The following is a 19,929-nucleotide window of genomic DNA, read 5'->3' as shown; positions in this document are numbered from 1 at the left end:
TATAGATGCAAACAGTATTCCTATGTTTTTCTGTACAAAAATGCACGTAACAAATAATATGATATACAAATACATAAATACATGTTAATAGTATGTACACAGTTAAAAAAATGTGCATATAGCAATGTGTTAGTTTTAAACATCTTTTGATCCCATTCTAAAACGTGCTGGATGTGGGTGAACTCATTTCTGCTTGCTTTTTTGAAACATGTAGATTTCTTTATTTTTTTTTTCAAGATAAAATTAAGAATAATAAAATAAAATTAGAAATGAGAACAGCCACAAAACAGATGGAGACATAATGAGAAGCCAATCCAGGTGTCATTAAGGTTTATTAATCTGACCATTAACTTAGACTCAGAAACCTGTACAGCAGATACATATGACACATAACCACTGATAAACTAGTATCATCAAATATTTGCTCGAGTTTAAAGCCTGATCCCAGTATTATCAAAACAAGACAATAAAAAGCCAAATCAAAATGTAAAAAATGTAAAAATTGCTTGTTATAATAAATGAATAAAATCACAAGGTGAGCTCTATTAATAGAGGAGAACGAAGTAAAACTTATACTGAAATAGTAGTAGTGTCATTTCAAGCAATTTGGCCCGAGTGGAAGAAATAGTAGCCAAATAAGAATAAAGATGTCTGGTAAACGAACAGAAAAAAGTTATAGTATAGAATAAAGTTTTTAAGCAACACATTAAAAGTAAAAGCCGTAATATTTCTCTTGTTTGGCAGCACTATAATAGTAAGTTAATACATCCAGGGGCTGGGAGGGGGCAGAAGCATTAGGAAGGCCATGAAAGGTTAAAAAATAAATATTTCAAAAGGCTTTATTATTGTTGTTTCAGCTGAGATGCTACTAGGGATCCTTAAAAAACATGAATTGATGATTTAAAAAAATAGTCTTTGCCAATTATAAAACTACTATTGAAACAATGATGGGGGGCTTTTTGCTGGGGGACAGCTCCCCCTTTGCCCCCCTGTGGCTCCACCCCTGAATACACCTCAAAGAAATCGAATAAGAATTGTACTTTTATTTATTTATTTATTTATTATATATATATTAACACACTTAGTGTGGTGTAGTATAACTACTTTTATGAGTAAAATATTCTAACTAAAAGCCAGAAAAAGTAAAGTAAGTTTAATAAAAAGTATTTATAACAGGTTACAAACCAGCTCTGTCTATAATAAAGTGATTTACATGTTTCATATATGGGAGGTTTGATTGACGGGGCTTTAGGGACTCGTTGATGTTCTGAGGTGGAGGATGTCCTCGCGCTGAGCAGCGCGTGCTGGGCTGAGTGCACACCTGCGCGGGCTCCTCCTGCCCCTCACAAGTGTGCTCGCTCCATACTGAGAAAGTCGGACTTTGCCAGCAGGTTCAGCCGCACCTGCAGCAGCAGCGGGAAACAACTCGGCCACAGCTATGCGGTCAAAATGACACCGAGAGAACACCTGGAGGACTCGAACCTTGTCCAGACAGTGACTTGTTTCAAGTCGTTTTTCTCCCGAGTTCACGGGAGCTCTTTGTTTAAGCTAGCGACGCGTTAGCCGTTTCCGGAAGCCAACCTTCACTCAGGTAAGACAAGTTCTGGTATCGACGGGAGAGAATTTCACGTCAAAATTTACCAAACAAACATGAACGACTTTCTGTTTTTGAACGAGAATCGTGTCAATAATACAGACTCGAGGTTCTGGTCACTGGCCGACAGCAAAGTGATTATTGATGTCAAAGGTGTGTAGCTGTTAGCGGCTGAGCTGAAGGTGAAGCCATGTCGTACCTGTCCTCAGAGACTCGGACCTGCCTGACTTTTATTGCCTTCTCTGTCACTCGGGTCTGTCACAGGGCTACAGGGATTAAGAGCAGCGGGCTGTCAAAAGGGGACAGTGAGTTATTTATGGTAGCAGTGTCAACTCGACGATAAAGATCCTCTCAGCGGCGAAAAGTCATAGAAATCCTCTCATTGCTGTGATGGCGTCGATTTCTTTTTCTGTCAGGAGGACAAAGATGCTGAGCACATCGAAATTGAAAAACAAACTATTGTGGGAGTTTTATTTCTTTTTATTAAAATAAAAATGACTCGTTTATATTACAAAGGACTTTCCTTTAAACGTGTTTTAATTAAATTAAATATTTAAAAAAAGCTTGCATTAACATGACCAAGTATATTCTGATAGTCAGATCTTAATCCTTTATATGTTCCTAAATAGTATTATATAGAAAAAAAATCAAGCTTAAAATTGCATATCTAAGGATTTCCTTTTTTCAAATCGTTGTGAATCAGGAGCAGTTGAAAAAAAATGTAATTTTAAAAATCTTGTAGCAGTGACAAGGGTGCTACAGTCGGCGGGCTACAAGCTCCCTGCTCCACTCCATTCTGATACATCCTCTTGAAGACCACCTGATCCATGTACGTCTTCATTTTCTTCATCTGCTGGGATCTGGGTCCGAACTGAATGGCTCAGATATTGTTCTCAATTTTTGTTAAACCCATAATGTTAGGGGCAACAAGCTAGCACAAGAAAGTGTAAACAAAGAGATGATGGGAAATGAGGGAAGGCTTACTCCGGACCCACGTCTCGGAAGCAAATATCTAATAAACTCCTGCCTCTTTGCTAGAAAGCAACACGGGTTTATTGATTTTAGCTAAAAAGCATAATAATAATTAAAAGACTATTGGGAACGTTTTAAAAATGGACCAAAATATGATTCCAGTGGGACTTAAGAACTTCTGAGATCAGAAAGCGTATCTGTACTTTGTGTGCATGTTGGCAACAAAAACTCTGACCCATTTCACCAAACTTGTGACTTTTGCGTTGCTTATAAGAAACCACTATTGAATATGGACCAAAGGTGCAGTTCCTTTGGCTGTTGTTAAACACTTTTCACAAAGCTAGTGATTTATACTGAGCAAAAGTGTCAATTTTCATGAAAAAAAAATACATTTAAAACTAACTGCAAGTAGATTTTTGCTGGGGAAAAAACATGAAACTACTTAAAAGAAAAATAGATTTATGAATTTTATGATTTTATGTTAAGTTTCTATATAAAGACTGATTATTGGCTTAAATAAACAAAGATGTCGGTGCATTCAATATAACTGGTTTTGTGGAGTTTGATGTTATTGGCTAATATGAAAGGGCAAAGACCTACAGTGACATCCGGCTAGGAGTCATTTGTTGTTATATGATGTAATGTTTGTTTGATTAACTTTATTTACTTTGACTTGTAGTTCCCCGCTGATAAAAAGCTTTTTTTCATAGTTTTACTTTTTTAAATATCAAACACATCTACCTTGTTCACTGCAGGGTTTTAACATATCCCCAAATAAAGCTAATTCTGTAAAGGACAAATAAGTAGTTCCAGCCCTTTGACGTGTGGTTGTTGAATGAGATGTATTTTTGTATTGATGTCAAGTCAAATGACTTGGACAGAAAGGTGGAATTTAATGTGTAATATTTGAAGATATTCAAAAAGCAAACCTGCTTTTGACAGCATTACAGCTCATCCTTGCTATCAAGCTCATAATAAACTTTATGACTTGTTTAGTTTGCTGCATCATATCCTGGGTGTGTTGAACACTTAGTAGCAACAGGAAAAACTGAGTGGAGGAAAATGCATCTCCAGGAGGTTCAGTGAGTTAAACCAGAAGTTTGTTTACTTGTTGAACACAGTTTAACAGTCTAATCCAGTGTTTTTCAACCTTTTATTTTAGCCAAGGTACACTTTTTCCATGACAAAAATTCTGCGGTTACAAAATGTAACTTTAACAAAAAAATCTCATTGTTTTTTACAGTGCTGCCATCCATATTAAATTCACTCTTTTTATTAAAATTTGCTGCACTTTTCTTTGATGATCAGCACTTTAGTCAAGTGCTCTAGTGTGCTGTGGCACACTGGTTGAAAAACACCGGTCTAGTCTTCTCAAAGACTAAACTTTCTTTGGAATTGTTTTTCACTAAAGACAGAAAATGTGATCACAAAAGCAACATCTGGTGAAATTGTGTTACAAAAGTCAGCCATAATAGTCCAATATTAGTTCATTTCCTAAACATTTTAGGAGGTAAATCAACATTTAAAGGTTGAGCAAAAGTGAGATTGTTATTGTTTTTTTTATAAAGAAGAAAAATATTCATACATGTGTTGTTTTGCAGATAGGATAAGTTATTGTTGGAGTCTGTTGTTTAAGTTTAATTTTCAGTAAAATCTTTTTGGTTTGGTTGAAATCTTTTCTATCTATGGTTAGTATTACATTTTTAATTATACATCAGGGACAGTCTTATCTGTATTTTCATGGTGGAACTCTTGACATTATACCCTAAACTAAAATAACTAAATGTTGGCAATTGCATGTAAAGCAGAACAAATTACACTCCGTTGCTATAGCAAATCCTTTTCACCTTCTCTGAAAATATTAAATACTGCTTTGAATTAGAAAAGACATAGATTTGTTTGGAGGCTAAAGTTAAAGATTTCTATATGAATCATTGATAAAAAGTTTTTCTGTTTTTGCAGCTGTGAAACAAAGTAGTTGGATAAGAATAAGGAAGTTATGAGCAGTTTTTTTTTCACTCTTAAAAATGACACTCTGTTGGATAAGGCAGTACTGCTCAACAGCTGATTGTTTTGCATTACCTTGAGCACTGGAACCATCCAAAATCTGTATTGACGCAAACCAAATGTAATTATTATCTGAGTCAAAACCTTACTCAGACTCTAAGTATCATTATCATATCATGTATTAAAATTAAACCTTTTTTTTATGCTGATTAAGTCTCAGTCAGACGCTGATTCAGAAGGGTTCAATGATGATCCAAATGGGTATTTAGTTTTCATTTCACAAAGTTCTCACCTGGTCCACGGATTGGACAAAGTAACTGCTCATCATTGCCTCACCTGCAGTCGCCGAGGGAGCGGCTGCCGCACACGTGATTCACTTGTATTAGTCACCAGAGTCAGATATTTGGGCCAGCTTTAAAGAAATGCCACTTCTAGTAATCCTCTTTGAGACTGGAGGACATTGCTGGGCTGCAGATATTTTCCTTAAAAGCTTAAACTATCACATGATTACAGGCTTTTCAAATGAAATAATATGTTCCAGTGTTGAGGCTAGCTGTGTTGAGCAGTAGTTGGTTTGAACAAAACAGAAAACATATTTTCTGGCTGAGTTTTTGAAGGAATTTCTTCCACAGTCCGTATACTTGGAAGTTGTGACATTTTTTTCCAAAGATTCTACAACCACACAAATTGTTAAAAGAAAGGCGGAATTGATTTACTGAGTGGGCTGACATTCGATGATCAACCAAAAACAACTGCCAACAAGTGTTATTTACTCCTACTGAATTCCATTTCAGCTTATTACTTCAGCTTGCGAGCTGATTAACTTCATTGTTTTGTTTTATTGTATCCATTATTGCACTAAGGTTCAAGTTATTCCTTAAAAAGAAAACTTGTGAAAAAATGTTCTGTTCAAGATGAAAATATTTCTCTGTGTTGCTGATTGAACCATAGACAACATCATCCGAACATTCAAAGGTTTGTTCCACAGATTCAATGAAATAGACTGAGAATGTTCTGTATCTAAAACACTTGGGTGGCTTTTCAGGAGTTGATTTTTTTCCTACTTATCTTAGAGAGCTTAGAGTTGGAAAATCATCAAAGTAGTATTACATGGCCTTGCACTTTGTTGCTATGCTTCTAGGATCATATAGGAATTCAACCGCAACAAAGAATATCTTCTATATTTTTGGACCAAAAGACACACTTAAAATTCTTGAATTTTCTCAAAAAGTGACATTGTGCCTTCTGTATAAATTCTGGTTGTGTTTCCTGACTTGAAACTGATTTTCTAGAAAGGATTTATCCAATCCACTCTGGATAGATATGGTTACATGAAACTATCCTACTTTAGGAAGACATATAAACTTGCGTTATTATAACAAGTCTTTGTTGTCTTATTTCTTAAGAATGAAGAAGTCTTTTGTTATCTTACATAAAAAATAAATTTTATACATTTAATATAACATTTAGTGGATCATTTTCTGTATGGCGCCATTTTCTATTTTCTAAACTCAACAGTGCTTCTTATGATTTCATTTTCTAGCAGGAAGTCAAGGTCTGTGACTGCTATCCATTACAGAAATTAAAGTTGCCTGCAGAAAGTAAAGATAAACCAAAAGCTAGTAATGAAACCAAAGAAATGTATACACAGGAATCTGTATGTGTGTGTGTGTTTTTTTATTTTATTTAATTAATTCATCCACTTGGATCCACTTGTGGTCCTGCACTTGTGTGACTGCAATGTTGGTAAAAGTTAGGCTTTTTGTCTTTTTTCCATACCGCTGCTCAGTTATACCAATCCTCGCCCTGCATTCCTCACACCAGAGCAGTCAGAGTTTATGTGAATATCCACACCGGTGCACACAAGCATTATTCTAATGATCTGTTGCTGCTGGGGAGGTAGATCTCTGGTTTCATTCAGGCTTCAGGCTTGTCTTGTGTTTGCGTGTGGTGAGATATCATCTGAAGTGAGTCACCTCAATAACCGAGGATAAAGCAGCTGTTCTTCTGAGCCGAGAACTTTGACAGGGTCACAAAAATGAGAGGTAAAAGCAGTGACTTCATACTAAAGTTACCTTTTTCTGAGAGGTAGCGTGCAAGAAAACTTTTAGCAATTCCATCTTATGAGTACATTCAGTTTTTTTTTTTCAAATTAGTTATTCCTGATTAGTTCTCTCTTTATGAAATGTAAAGATTAGGAGCTGTAGAAAAGCACAGAGACCACTTGAGTTTAAGGGTTGAAAGGTCCAGTAGTAAAGGGATTGAATTTCTATCCAGACATTTCCGAATTCCTATTACAGAAGATGAAGTTTCTGACTCGTGTTCCTCTTTCATTCAACAGTTTGGCTTGAGTCTATTATGCCTCATTTAACAGAGTGAAGTGATCTGAGTGGAGTTTTAAAAGTATATTTTTTTTCCACACCTTTTAGAGTCTGCTAAAATCTGTGATGAGATTTCTTTTTGCTCTTCAGAAAACTTGCTGAGAGTTAGCAGCTGTATCTTGCGTCCACATGTGAGCTTCTTTGTGAATTTGTGATTTTTCTGTAGAGGCGGTGAACAGAGAAGGCTAAACTTTGTGCTGAAGAACTCACTATGCTTTTCTTTTCACAGAAAATGAAGACTGGGAGATAACACTGTCGACTTTGGATTATTATTGTTTTGCCATATACACAAATGTACCTTTGGACTAGTCAAAACTGACTTTTGAATTTTACAAACCAGCACTAGAGGACATCAGTCGCTCTTTCACTAAAAGCTGTACTGAGCTTAATTTAAAAATGGCCACAATGGAAACCAAAGTTGCCACCAACAGCACGTCTGGTCTGTCGTGGGCGCGCGTCTGTAAAGAGTGTGGCCAACAGCATGAAGGAAAAGAAACCCATCTTTATGAGTACCTTGACGAAGTGGACGATGAGTTGATTTGTCACATCTGCCTACAACCTTTACTCAAACCTATGGACACTCCATGTGGACACACTTATTGCTATTACTGCATCAGCAACTTTTTGAAAGACCAGGACTTCTGCCCGGTGGATCGCCAGTTTCTGGAATTTGAACAGTGTCGCCCTTCCAGCCTGCTGGTGAGGAACCTGCTTGATAAGCTAACCGTGATGTGCCCCAACTACGCAGAGTGCCAGCAGCAGATGCAGCGCTGCGAGCTGCAACCTCACCTGCATAACAGGTAGGAATCTGGATGTAAAAGTGATAATTACATGTAAATCATCATCTTCACAGTCAATTATTAGTTTTAAAGCTGTAATATTTTATTTTCAATTTTAACTTGAAAGGCGTGTTTTTTTTCCCTTGTCAACCAAGAGTCCTGATCAGAAAATGGACCATTTGCTTTTCTTGTTGACTATCTAAGAAGATAGCATGTGACTTGTAAGGCTCACTGACGTCTAGTCTTTAAACATTAAGTAAAAACAAATGTACACTTTCTTATTTATATTGTTATGTTTTACAAATTTGGACATAAAAAGGCTCCTAGTCTTCATCTTACCTGTAAAGTGGTAAAGGGGAAGCTTGAATGAAAAATAGGTTAGTTTCAAAATAGGTGTTACATTAAGTATCAAGTAAGGTGTTTAACAAAGAAAGTCCATATTTTTGAAGATGAGCCGGGTAATGTATCTCTTGGGAGGTTATGAAGATTACAATAATGTACCTAAAAATGAACACAAACCTTTTCTGTGTAAAGCAAATGGCTTAGTCACATGCACTTGTATGGAGGGTTGACCCGTACGGGTGCTGTGGATTTTTTGGTTGTCTGGGCCCATAGTGGGTCGTAGACAGGAGGGGCTGCATCCTAAAGGGAACAGGTGTGTCTTGCAGTTCTCTTGTAGCTCGTGCAGACATCTTGAGGGTCGTTGTGAAAACAGAATGTGTGATTATTGTGCAAAATGTAACAAAAATGCCTGTATGTCTGGAAGGGCTAACACGGGAAAACCCCTTTCTTCAGAAAATTCAGGTGCATCTATCATCTGTTGATAAGTTTGTTCTTTTTGTACGTACTTTATCAGCATTTTTAAAATGTCTCCTGGGTTGTCTTGACCTTAGTTTGGTCATTTCAGTTTCTTCAGTTCCTGGTTAGAATAATCTGCCATGAATTTTCTGATGTCCTGGAAGTAATGATTCTTCTCACAAAGTTTAGCTGCTTGTTTCCCATTTTACTCTAGAACGTTTTGATAACAGAAGGATGCCATCAAAGGCCCCCAAGATAAAATGTACTCATGCAAAACCATCAACCTCCTATCATAATACTTGACAGGCATGCATGCTCTGGTGTTGGACATTTGTATGAACACAACAAACATTATTTTTTTTCGCTTAATAGCAATTATTACTAATGTCAAAATTGTATTTTCCTTCTTTTTTTTTAAGATTTTCATTTTCCTATAGCAGTTTAGTTCAAGACTCGATGCTGATCACTTGTCTTGTTTTGCTCATGGGCAGTGTGGTGTTTAGTGTCCTGATGATGATCTGACATGACGTAATTGATTTTGAGAGGCAGATTGCCCTCCTGCAGTACCCCTTGTGTAAATATTCAGAATGCAAAGTCCAGGCCCGATGTTCAAGCAGCAGTTTCAGCTCTTAATGACTAAACCAGGCTCAACCTGTCTCACTGGACACCCTGCATTGCTGTGGATCTCATTTACCCAGAGCCTCTCTCATCTATTTGTAGTTTCAAAACATAATTTTCCTTTTCATCTCCATCTGAAGGTTTTTCTAAAAATACACATGACACATTTAGCACAGTCTTTTTAGTTTATTTATACACAATATTAAGACAATTCATTTCTAAGAATAAAATCCCTGTTGTCTGACATGCATGTGTCTGCTTTCCTTTAGATGTCCTGCTTTTAGACGGCTGAAAGAGGAGGCAGAAAAGAGGAAGAGGCCCTCTTGGAATGAATTGAAAGGACGTAAGGGTGATGGGGGGATGTCTGGAGATGCCAAGCTTTCAACAGCACTGTCTCGAAATCCAACCCGAGATCAGCCCGAGCCTGGTCTAATCAACCCGGCCTTTGAGGAAAGTGAGGAGGGTAAGGTCATTTCATCACCCCAACACTGCTTTAACTTAGTAATCTCCTCCCACATGTCTCTTTCCTGTCTAAACATGATATTTTATTCTACTACATCTCCTTTTGCAATAGGTGGTTTGTTTTGCAGTGTCAATAGGTAATCTTTGTTTATGCTGTCACCTTTAACTGGAAGAGTTTCCTCATTTGATTGACTATTGGGACACATGCAAGGTTGCTCAGTTTTTAGCCTCAAGGACCTGTTCCATCTAGCAAAGGTGAATCATAAGCCTAGCTGGAACATGTACCAGCTCACAGGTGTTCATTATCCAGGCAGGTTTGAGAAGCAAAACATTCTTTGACACAATTTGTTATGTGGGTTATAGTCTGCTGTAACACACGGGTCTAGATTTGTTCCTTAGGTGTCCTTTTAGAAGTTCATTGTTTCTATCAGTTGACTCCTCGTGTACTGTTCTGTGAGAGATCTCTGATTAAGAAAACTTGAGAATTAATTACACAATGGTTAAAAAGCCAATCTACTAAAAATCTTACTTTAATTATTTGTTCATACATTTTTAACTGGTCAAAACATGAAATTGTTAAAGAAAAAGACAAACATATTATATAGTGGTTATTAAAAGCTTAGAATAACTTGACTGGCATTCAAGTTCTTGGTAAAACATTCAAGGTTTCACAGGTGTTAATGATTAAATGCAGATTACTGTTTGACAAATGAACGGTAATGAAAAGGTTGACCAAGTAGTTGGTTAAAAAACACACGGTACTATCTTTAAAGTTTTTATGGAATAATCAACTTAATCCTACTTTAATAAATATTTGTGCTTTATTTCCTTACTATATGCTAACAAGAGCAAATTATATATTAGTTTCCCTTCTAAAAGGTTGTGTAATTTTGAAAGGTGTTTAAAAATGAACTGGATTATGAAACATCTAGCATCTACATGAAGGTAAAAGGAAATATTGTATGTATGCAAGGCAGTACTGCAGAGTAAATTAAGGCACATACAAACGTAACTTTTTTACACACATTTTTGATTCTATATCTGCTTTTTTAAATACATTTTGTATTTAATGTAAATAATGTAATGCTCTCCATAACAGCAGAGGCCAGTCTCCTAAATTTCAGTTCTTTCTATATTTTTTTCCCCAATTTCTTTGGAGTTGTTGCACTTCTAAAAGGCTGGAAACTATCAAACTCAAATTTTTTTTTGTTTTCATGTTGATTTTTAATAATGTAGATAAATGTTTTTTATATGGTGATTGTTGCTGTGGTGTAATCTTCATGTCTGAGCCGTAACTGCAGCTTTGGTTTCATTGTTTATCTCTGTACCTCTGTGAAGCATTACTATTAATTTCACAGAGATACTAAAAGTAGATCATGTTCTGTTTGTGTGACCGTTTAGTCTATACTCTGTGATAACTGCTTCAAATATGTTTTTGGCATTTTGAACAGTCATCCTGCATCTGTTTTGCTCCATTAGAAGCTCTTTTTTATTTGTAGACAACACCCCGCTTCGATCCAGCCTGGTGGCTGAGACCATTATGGTGGAGCTGCTCAGAGAAGCGCCAGAGGAACAGCTGGGCCTGCGTATTGTTGGGGGGAAGAACACACCACTGGGAGACATAGTCATCCAGGAGATTAACCGTGACTCCATTGCAGCCAACGATGGCAGGCTGGCCCCAGGAGATCATATCTTGGAGGTAAGTTAGGAAATGCTGGGATTGCATTTTGAACATCAACTTTTTCCTTTGACAGGGTGAGGTGTTAATCCAGGATGGAGGTGTAGCGTGACACAAAGTTTTGTCTAAAAATGTTTCAGCTTCAGTCTCATGGTATTGTAAACACAATGCTTTTCAGTGGGGAATAGAGAAAGTAGATATTCTAGATAAACGAGTTTTAGCGCCATGGTAACAAGGAGTGGCTAGCAGACGTAAACACGCCATGTCAGAATGAGCAATGTTGCCTGTTTGGGTGGACACTTGAACATAAATGTTTTAAATTTTTTATCTAATTTAAACGTAATTATGCTTCAATTTTGGCCATTATTTTCTCTGAGTATTCTGTTACCTTGTTTATTATATGTTCTAAAAATAACCCGCAATAGGTGAAATCCACAAAGTTTGGTCATAGATGTTTTGAGGCTGTAAGACCCTCACTAAACACTTGATACACTTTTCTCAGACAGACATGAACATCCTTTACACTTTTGTCTCGTTTAAACTCTCAAAGTTCAAACCTTCATAGAATAAGTATTATAGAATGAAAACAAAGATCTGCATCAGATTGAAGAGGCAAGCTGAAGGCAGAAGACACATGGAGGAGATTGATTGACAAGGTCAACAGCCAATCAGGATCTAGGACACAATGTGACATTAAAAAAATAATTGGCTAATAATGACACAAAGTTTAAAGGGGTCATACCATGGAAAATCATTGTTTTGAGCTTTTAAGTGTATTATATTGTTCATTCTTCACTATAAAGAAGCCCAAAGTGGTATTTTGATCTGTTCACACGTTTGAGTAATCCTCTAAAAATCTGCGCTCAATAGCAACCTCTCCCATACCCACTAAAATGAGCGGGTCCTCAGTGCTGATGCCACAAGGTGAGAACGGCCCCCTCCAGGAAGAGTCTGCTCCGCCCTTAAGGTGACTGGAGAAAGGGAACAGACTATTTCCTGGTGGAGAAGGTGAACGACAAATTGGGAGAACTGGTTTGAATGTGGATTATTAAGCAAAGCAAAAAAGTGGTTGAGAAAGGGATTTTTGATACGGAGATTGATGCCAAAATTTCAGAGAGAAAAGAAACGTTTATAGCCAATGCTAATCAGAACAATGTTCTCATTATTTCAACAAATGCTGAAATGTTCATCTGGTGGTATTTTTATCAGCATTTTTTGACCGAATTTCACCACAAAATAAACCCATTAGCCATCAACGTTCTGTCTGTACATCAATTAAAAAATAGATATATTTTTTTTCGTGGAGGACATGCTGATGAGGACGGCTCTATGTTGACATGAAAGGCGGAGCCTCAGAGATAGTCGTTTTACTTCTGGTTATGAAAGAGTTCATAAAAATAACTCATAATTCATAAATAAGTGTTCCAAAGGTAATACATGATCATATATATGGATACAGTTTACTCAGAAAAACTTAAGAAAAGCATGGTATGACCTCTTTAAGTTTTCATTTTTGGATCATTATAACCAAAGCTGAACTGATGGGCTATATTAATGTATGCTTCTACCTATGAATAAAAGATTTCTCTGGCAGCCATATGACCACCATGGAGTGAAACTCTGTGTCTGAAACTACAAAAGCAGAATTTTTATAAAAATAAAAAAGTATAAGGATTGTTTTTTAAGGAACTTATTGAAGCTTGAGATTTATCTTTCCATTTTAGAATTATTATTGTCTTTTACTTCAGAAATACAAATGTTTTTCTTTAGCAGCATGTTTCTGTGGACATGAACTCTATGTAAAGCGGTGTTTGTGTATTGCTGCCTTCTCAATGACAGTGTTTGGGGTGTGGTGTCGTGTTTCTAGGTGAATAACGTCAGTCTGGCTTCAGTTCCTCACTCCCGGGCCATTGCAATGCTGCGACACCCATCCCTCGTCAGGCTCACTGTGATGCAAGAGAAAGGTTTCAAGTTAAGGGACAGTCAACGGTCTGATCCTTCCCCTGCTGCTGCTTCTCAGCCCCCTCGCAGTCCACAGTGCAATACTCACTTCAGTCAGACCCCTGTCCTGCATGTGACGCTGGTGAAAAGTAATCGTTCAGAACCGCTCGGCATCAAACTCATCCGCAAGTCTGACGTTAGTGGGGTTGTAATCCTGGATCTGTTGCCGGGCGGTTTGGCAGCCAAAGATGGAAAGCTGAGGAACAATGACAAAGTCTTGGCCATCAATGGACATGACCTGAGGCATGGAACACCTGAGAGTGCAGCCCATATCATACAGGTAGAGGATTACAGAGTTGATGACAAGTCCCTCCCCACACACCCAGACTTTTAAAGTCATCTCAACATCAGATTTTCTTTGTGCAATAAACCTGGTCAAGGAAAATCCTGACAGTGAAATACAATGTCTGTAGAAAGCTCAGCATTCAGCTTATTCAATTTATTTTAATCTCTTATTTGAACTTACTTGAAAACTCTGCAAAGTCTGGTTTTCTATTTAGTTTTCCATACATCTACCAATGCTTAAAACAACTTAGATATGTAGTTTTCAGAGAGACATAGAGATAATCAGTGACTGACTGCCGTGATGACCTGTTCACACCACAGTAGAACAGAATCTGACCTCAAAACATTTAAAAACCTAAAACCATCATTGGTAGAGATTTAATAAAATTCATTCATACAAAATGTTTATCATGTGATGGTTTTTATTGGTCAACATATTTACTGACATTCTATGAAGCAATTATTGAAATATGCCCCTAAAATTCATTAAATATCTTGATTTTCCATTAGCTTCAATAATTTATGTAGTTGGATTGGACATTATAGCAGATTTTTTTTTTTTAACCAAAGACGATTCACAAAAAAGGAACAAACCAAGCAAGATTTTCAAATATTATTGTTGCAGATATCGAGTTTCCTAATTAAAAACAAAGTTGTCTTTTTATTATTATAAAACCAAAATATATATTTTTTTGCATCTCTGCAAGTAAAATTTAATTAATACTTTTTGTGAGACCTAAACTGTCAACAGGTCATGTAAGTTATTAAAGTGTGTAGACGTTCAGAAAGTAACTTCAGAGCATCATAGATTATGGTGTTCAAAGTGACAGTTTTTACTAATGAAAGTCTTTTGCTTTTTCTGTGTGAACTTAGACCAGTGAGATGCGTGTGAACTTTGTGGTAATGAGAACTGCAGGTACTGTGGAGGACGGTGGAAGCAGCAGAGAGGGACAGCACGCCAGATCAAGAAGGGCGCCAGATCCACAGTACTTCAGACGTCAGTCCACGTACATAAAGGTAATTGGAAACACTTCCTTACGCGCAAAGAGCTAAAAGTGATCTGTTTTGTTCCCATTATAGACTGGCTTTCTTTAGTAGTTCTTCCAGCTCCTGTTTGGAGCCTTATGCTTTAAGCGGAACAACAGTTATGTGTTGATGCTCTGAAAACATGCTCAAGTATCACATGATGAACACAGAATGGTGACGAAATAACAATGATGATCTCTTTATTTTGCTGCCTGTTTGTGGGTAAGATATACTAAGAGAGCCTTTTATTTATAAAGTGACAGAAAAAAGTGGATATAAGGATTTGAGTGAGAGTGAAGACCTAATGACTGGATTAGAAATTCTCCAAAAACTGCTGTTCTTCAGAGCTGTTTCTTGACTGCAGGGGTCAGTATTTTTTGAAAGTATTCTATGGAAACAACTAGGAATTTGATACATGTAAGGAGTGAAGGGCTGCTCTGTGTTGCTCCATCCAACAGTTAAGCTACTGTTGTTCACAGTGTTGATGCAGTTACTGCTGGTTGTGATAGAAAGGTCAGAATAAAAATGCATTGAAGTTTGTTTTTTATTGACCAGTTAAGGTGTCCATGATGACCTTTGTCCACCTCAAAAAATGTCATGGGCATTTGAGCATCAATACAGGATTAGGAGCAATAGAAGAAGATGGAATATGAAATATTATATCTCGAGTCTGATCATTGAGTTTACTGTTACTTTGACACATGTCCTTTAAAATGAAAACTGGACTTCCTTCAGCCATAATTAATTTTGCACCACTGAACCAGGATTTATGCTGCTGTGAAAAAGACAGAAACCAACATTTTGGAAAAAATGTGATTTAAGGAAAAAGAAACGGATTAAAGAAAGTAGTCCAGTGCGGCCCGCTCCTCCTCTTCTGTGCAGGTATTTACTGTCATTTTGGCTTCTCTTCACGATGAAACCAAGAGCATCATGTTATTGGCTTTCCTTTACAGACTGCCATCATGTATTTCTAAACTTGTTGAAAACAAAATAAAACTTTTATGCTAGGTTTGGACCAACATGCATTTAACTACTACAACACTCAGTACCTTAGAGCCGAAGCATCCTTTAAGTCCCACTCCAATCATCTTGTAATCTTTCTTAAGTGTTCCCAGTGGTCTTTTCATTATTATTACACTAGTTTTATTCATTTTTTTTTTAAAATGTTGTTTTCTAGGATATCGTTTCTGCAAAGAGGCAGTAATTCATCAGAAAGTCACCTCTGAGTTGTGGGTGGACCATTGGTGCTGAGCCTGAGCCCAATTCCTGTCATCCATCTGCTTACACTTTATCCCGCTAGCTTACAGCCGCTTACATTCCTAACCTAACATTATTGATACTACAAAAATGATGATCAGTATTGGAGCCATCCAGCCTGACAGTTTTGGTCCAGATTACAGCTCAGACAAGGAGAACGAAGGCGTACATGGATCTATTTGTCTGTAAGTGGGTGCATCAGAATGGAGCAGAGCAATCGTAGCACCAACGTCACATCTACAATCTTTTTCAAACCACCTTTTTTTGTCTGCTCCTGATTCACTGTGATTTGAATAAGGAAATACTCATCAATGCTATTATAAACTTAATTTTCTTTATGTAAAAAAAACAAGAAAAACAAAACACAATTTTCATTGGAGTGAGTTTTTAAGTGAACAGGTCCGGCTTCATCCACGATTGTCATTCTTAATAAAGTAAAAGGACCAGCAACCCTCAATGGGGGGTGACGAACTTTTGGAGCAGACACCTGCATTGGTGGGCGTAGATGAAAGCTCTTTTCTGTGTCCTGATCAAAAGGCCTGGGGTGCTGCTTGCTTTGCTGCTACAAGGCCGCTGGCTTGTTGTTTTTTGCTTAATTCTTTGAGAGGCAGAGGATCAAAGCTGATAGCAGTTAGCTTTCCCCTGCAGAGTCCAGGCTTTTTGTCTGTCTGTGTGTGTGAGTGTGTGTGGGGGGGCTTCCCTGCTGTGGGGAGGAAGACCCCCCCCTCTCCCCCAAGCTTCCTTTTTGACAGTTTACAGACTCCAGCGAGCAACAAGGAGGCTGGTTGAAGTTGTCATTTTCAACACATCTTTTACTCTACGAGGGTTGTGTGTTGATCCTCGCACGTGGCTTTTATCCTAACCTCTCAACTCCATCTCAAATGCTTCACATTTGTTTTTTACAAGTGTTTTCTAAGAAGGGTTTGTTTTGTCACCGAGCCATGAAGAGGCTGAGATCAATGGGCAGCACCGATCAAAACGGAAGAGAATTATTCTTCAGCAGGAACAGTGCACAGTTTCAAATGAGGACAAACGTCTTTTAACAGAAATCTGTGTTTTTCTGAATGCACTCAATTTGAATGTTCTTCATACAGGACCCCCCCTCTGGGTTCTCTTTTCAAGAGAAGAATGTAAGCCTAAAGAAGGAGACTCGGCAATCTCTGGGCATCACCATCGCTGGAGGGAGAGACTGCCGCAGCCGGCTGCCTGTTTACATCACCAGTGTGCAGCCGGTTGGCTGTCTGCATAGAGAGGGCAACATCAAAAGAGGTACCGCGCCGCACGCCAGCGTCAACACTTCTGTATTATTATAGGTATTAGTCAACTGAAGAGGGAAGTCATTAATAAAACTCTACTGTTGATGAAAAGTAGATTTTCTCCTTGGAGGACACCTAAATCTGTGTCTAATATGACTTTAATGTCCCAAAACTGTATTAAATATTTTGACTGTCTCTTCAGGACATTTTACTGTTTTAATTGTCAACTTTATAGCATATCCACTTTCTGATATAAAAGGAGATGGACATGTTTTTGTGAACAGTGTTCAGAAACTGACTTCTTGCTGCAAAAGCTTGTATTCTTCAATTAAAATCCCCCCTTATCTGAGAAACTCATTTGGTTTTTTCCTACCTTTAAATTCTGGATTGACCAGGACTCACAAGGGATTTTTATTTCAGCAGAGCAATGAAAAAAAACGCCACAAAAAAAACTCAAAAATTGACCAAATATGTTCTGATGACACTTAAAAACCTCAACAGTGGGGCAATTTGTTCAAGTTATATTTTTTTGCAGTAGTTGGTTGTTCTACGGGGGGTTTCTCTGAGTGGCTTCAGGGGCAGCATGTTGGAGCAGGTTAGCAGACCTCAAAGGATGTGAGGCAAGAGGAAACTTTAGGATGACTTCAGAACTTCAGTACATGGGCTATTCATTAGCAAAAATCTTAAACGGGATTTAAAAGAGGATGCAATAAAGTTTAAATAAGTTTGATGAAGCTAAGTTTTCATTCCCCTTGGGAATATGCATCCAAGCGACCACTTCCAATCTAAAGTCTATGTAAAAACACATATATGCACATTTCAGGATTCTGATTTCAAAATTCTCACGTTCATTCCTCGCTACTCGCATTTTAATGACCGTATTCAGGCTCTGTGAACAAAAATTCCAACGGCAACAACTCTTATTTGTAGGATTTGAACTGTATCTCAGTGCTGAGCAGTTTTCTTCGTTCATTTGGGTGATTTTTGTTGGCAAAAAGCTGGTGGTTGCAGTTTTGGTCGTATCGATGGAATAGTTTTGTAGTCCAACTTTAATTCCATGACTTTGAAAGAGATCAATTTGTAAAAAGATGCATTTATATAATCATCGGACCCATTTCTGCTTAAGTTAACTTGTTCATTTGTTTCTTTTTTTAACAATAAAGAGAAGAGATAAAATAGAGAATCTCTCCTGACACTGACGATGAGTAACTCTGTCAGACGGATGGACATCAAATACATTAAGGTTTTCTATAAATTGGAATGTAAATTTATTTTAAGGACACGTTCACACACTAATGAAAAAAAATAACACAAAGTTATTTTAGTAACAAACTACCTATTCTGGTGTGCGACTAAACTGAACTGACCTGGTCTGTTGCTCATGCTTCCTCAGGGGACGTTCTGCTGAGCATCAATGGCGTTGATTTGACACAGCTGACCTACAAAGAGGCCGTTTCTGTCCTGAAGGCGGAGGCGGCTCAGTCCCAGGTGGAGCTGCACGTCATCCAAACCCACGCCGAGGACTCTGAGGAGGACACGGAGAGCAGCAGCAAGGATGAAGTTGTCTACACAGATGACCCACGAGATGACCTCCACAACTGGACCCCCCAATGGACTCGCTGGTTAGGTCTACCAAGGTGAGCCTGACTTCAAATGACGTTTGCTCTTGTAGTCATGGAGGAGTGTGCTCTAACTTAGAAACTCACTTCAGTCACATGCACTGGTGCCGGGACATCGTCCTGCAGAAGACCAACAACGAGAGCTGGGGCTTCAGCATCGTAGGCGGCTATGAGGAGAGCCACAATAAGCAGCACCAGCCCTTCTTCATTAAAACCATCGTGCCTGGGACGCCTGCTCACTTCGATGGGCGTCTTAAGTGAGTTAAAACCCACCAACTCATTCCATTACCAGACGAGACAAACACAGTAACCACAATATACACGAAGGACCCATCCCAAAGATGTTCTATCTTCTTAATTAGCATGAGGTATCTGCAGATAAAGAGGGGAAATATACATAATTTCTGTCTGAAAAGACATTTTTTATAATACTGTTTTTCACATTTACATTTATGCTGAGACCTCAAACTTAAGAGAAACATGTAAACTACACCAAACTCATGATGGCTGCAGTCAAACTAGCACTTTTTCATAATATTCTAATATTTTGGAAAGGGTCTGTAAACTGTATTTTTCATGTTACGTGCTTAACAGTCATAACATGGCATGACCACACTACCCAGAATGCTTAGAGGGCCCCAGTGGTAGGGTATTAGGTAGAAGAACTGGTGGGAGGTTTTCTAGTGAACTGTGTTCATTTTCATGTGAACCTCTTTTATCTGCTATATGCAGTTTTTACAGAGAGAAAAACACACCTGATAGATCTAGCTTTGTCACATTTAGAAAGAATTTTATGGCTAGAAACCACAGAAAATCTGTCCCACATCAAAACCCAACCAATTTATACATGAAGTGCACAAGTCTGCATCATTAACTTTTGAGAAAACCAAAGAATTTTAAAGGGTTAGTAATGGGCTGGGACAAAGCTAAAATGCGTATCCAGATATATTCCATATGTTCTAATGTATCAAAAATAACAAATAATTACCGTTGACAAACGCAGGTTTTTGTAAAATTGACAAAATCAACGACAAATCACACTCACATTTCGCCCTGCTTCAGAAACGGCTCGATTTGGGTCATGTGACGCGTTGAGGTCATGTAGGTAAGACAGCGCCAGCAGCAGAATGCAGGTGGACCCAGGGTGTCTGCAGATACATGTATGTGTGTGCGCTGCGGCAAAGTTGAATTCTATA

The 19,929-nt window shown here is 37.9% G+C and overlaps 1 protein-coding gene across 1 annotated transcript in view; it reads left to right on the top strand.

Moving 5' to 3' along the window:
* The first annotated feature begins 1,270 nt into the window (after positions 1–1,270).
* lnx2b (ligand of numb-protein X 2b) overlaps positions 1,271–19,929 on the top strand; it is a 21,053-nt gene continuing 2,394 nt past the window's right edge. Inside the window, exons 1-9 of the mRNA XM_024283915.2 lie at positions 1,271–1,591; positions 7,184–7,754; positions 9,419–9,612; positions 11,111–11,310; positions 13,157–13,570; positions 14,449–14,592; positions 16,953–17,127; positions 18,508–18,751; positions 18,826–18,990. Of these exons, the coding sequence (XP_024139683.1) occupies positions 7,351–7,754; positions 9,419–9,612; positions 11,111–11,310; positions 13,157–13,570; positions 14,449–14,592; positions 16,953–17,127; positions 18,508–18,751; positions 18,826–18,990 (1,940 nt within the window). The 5' untranslated portion in view covers positions 1,271–1,591; positions 7,184–7,350. The remainder of the gene's footprint in view (positions 1,592–7,183; positions 7,755–9,418; positions 9,613–11,110; positions 11,311–13,156; positions 13,571–14,448; positions 14,593–16,952; positions 17,128–18,507; positions 18,752–18,825; positions 18,991–19,929) is intronic.

The sequence above is a fragment of the Oryzias melastigma genome, linkage group LG10 (assembly GCF_002922805.2).
Source record: "Oryzias melastigma strain HK-1 linkage group LG10, ASM292280v2, whole genome shotgun sequence".
In the NCBI taxonomy this organism is placed as follows: domain Eukaryota; kingdom Metazoa; phylum Chordata; class Actinopteri; order Beloniformes; family Adrianichthyidae; genus Oryzias; species Oryzias melastigma.
Note: the sequence above shows the minus strand (reverse complement) of the source record. Positions and strands in the feature narration are given on the sequence as shown.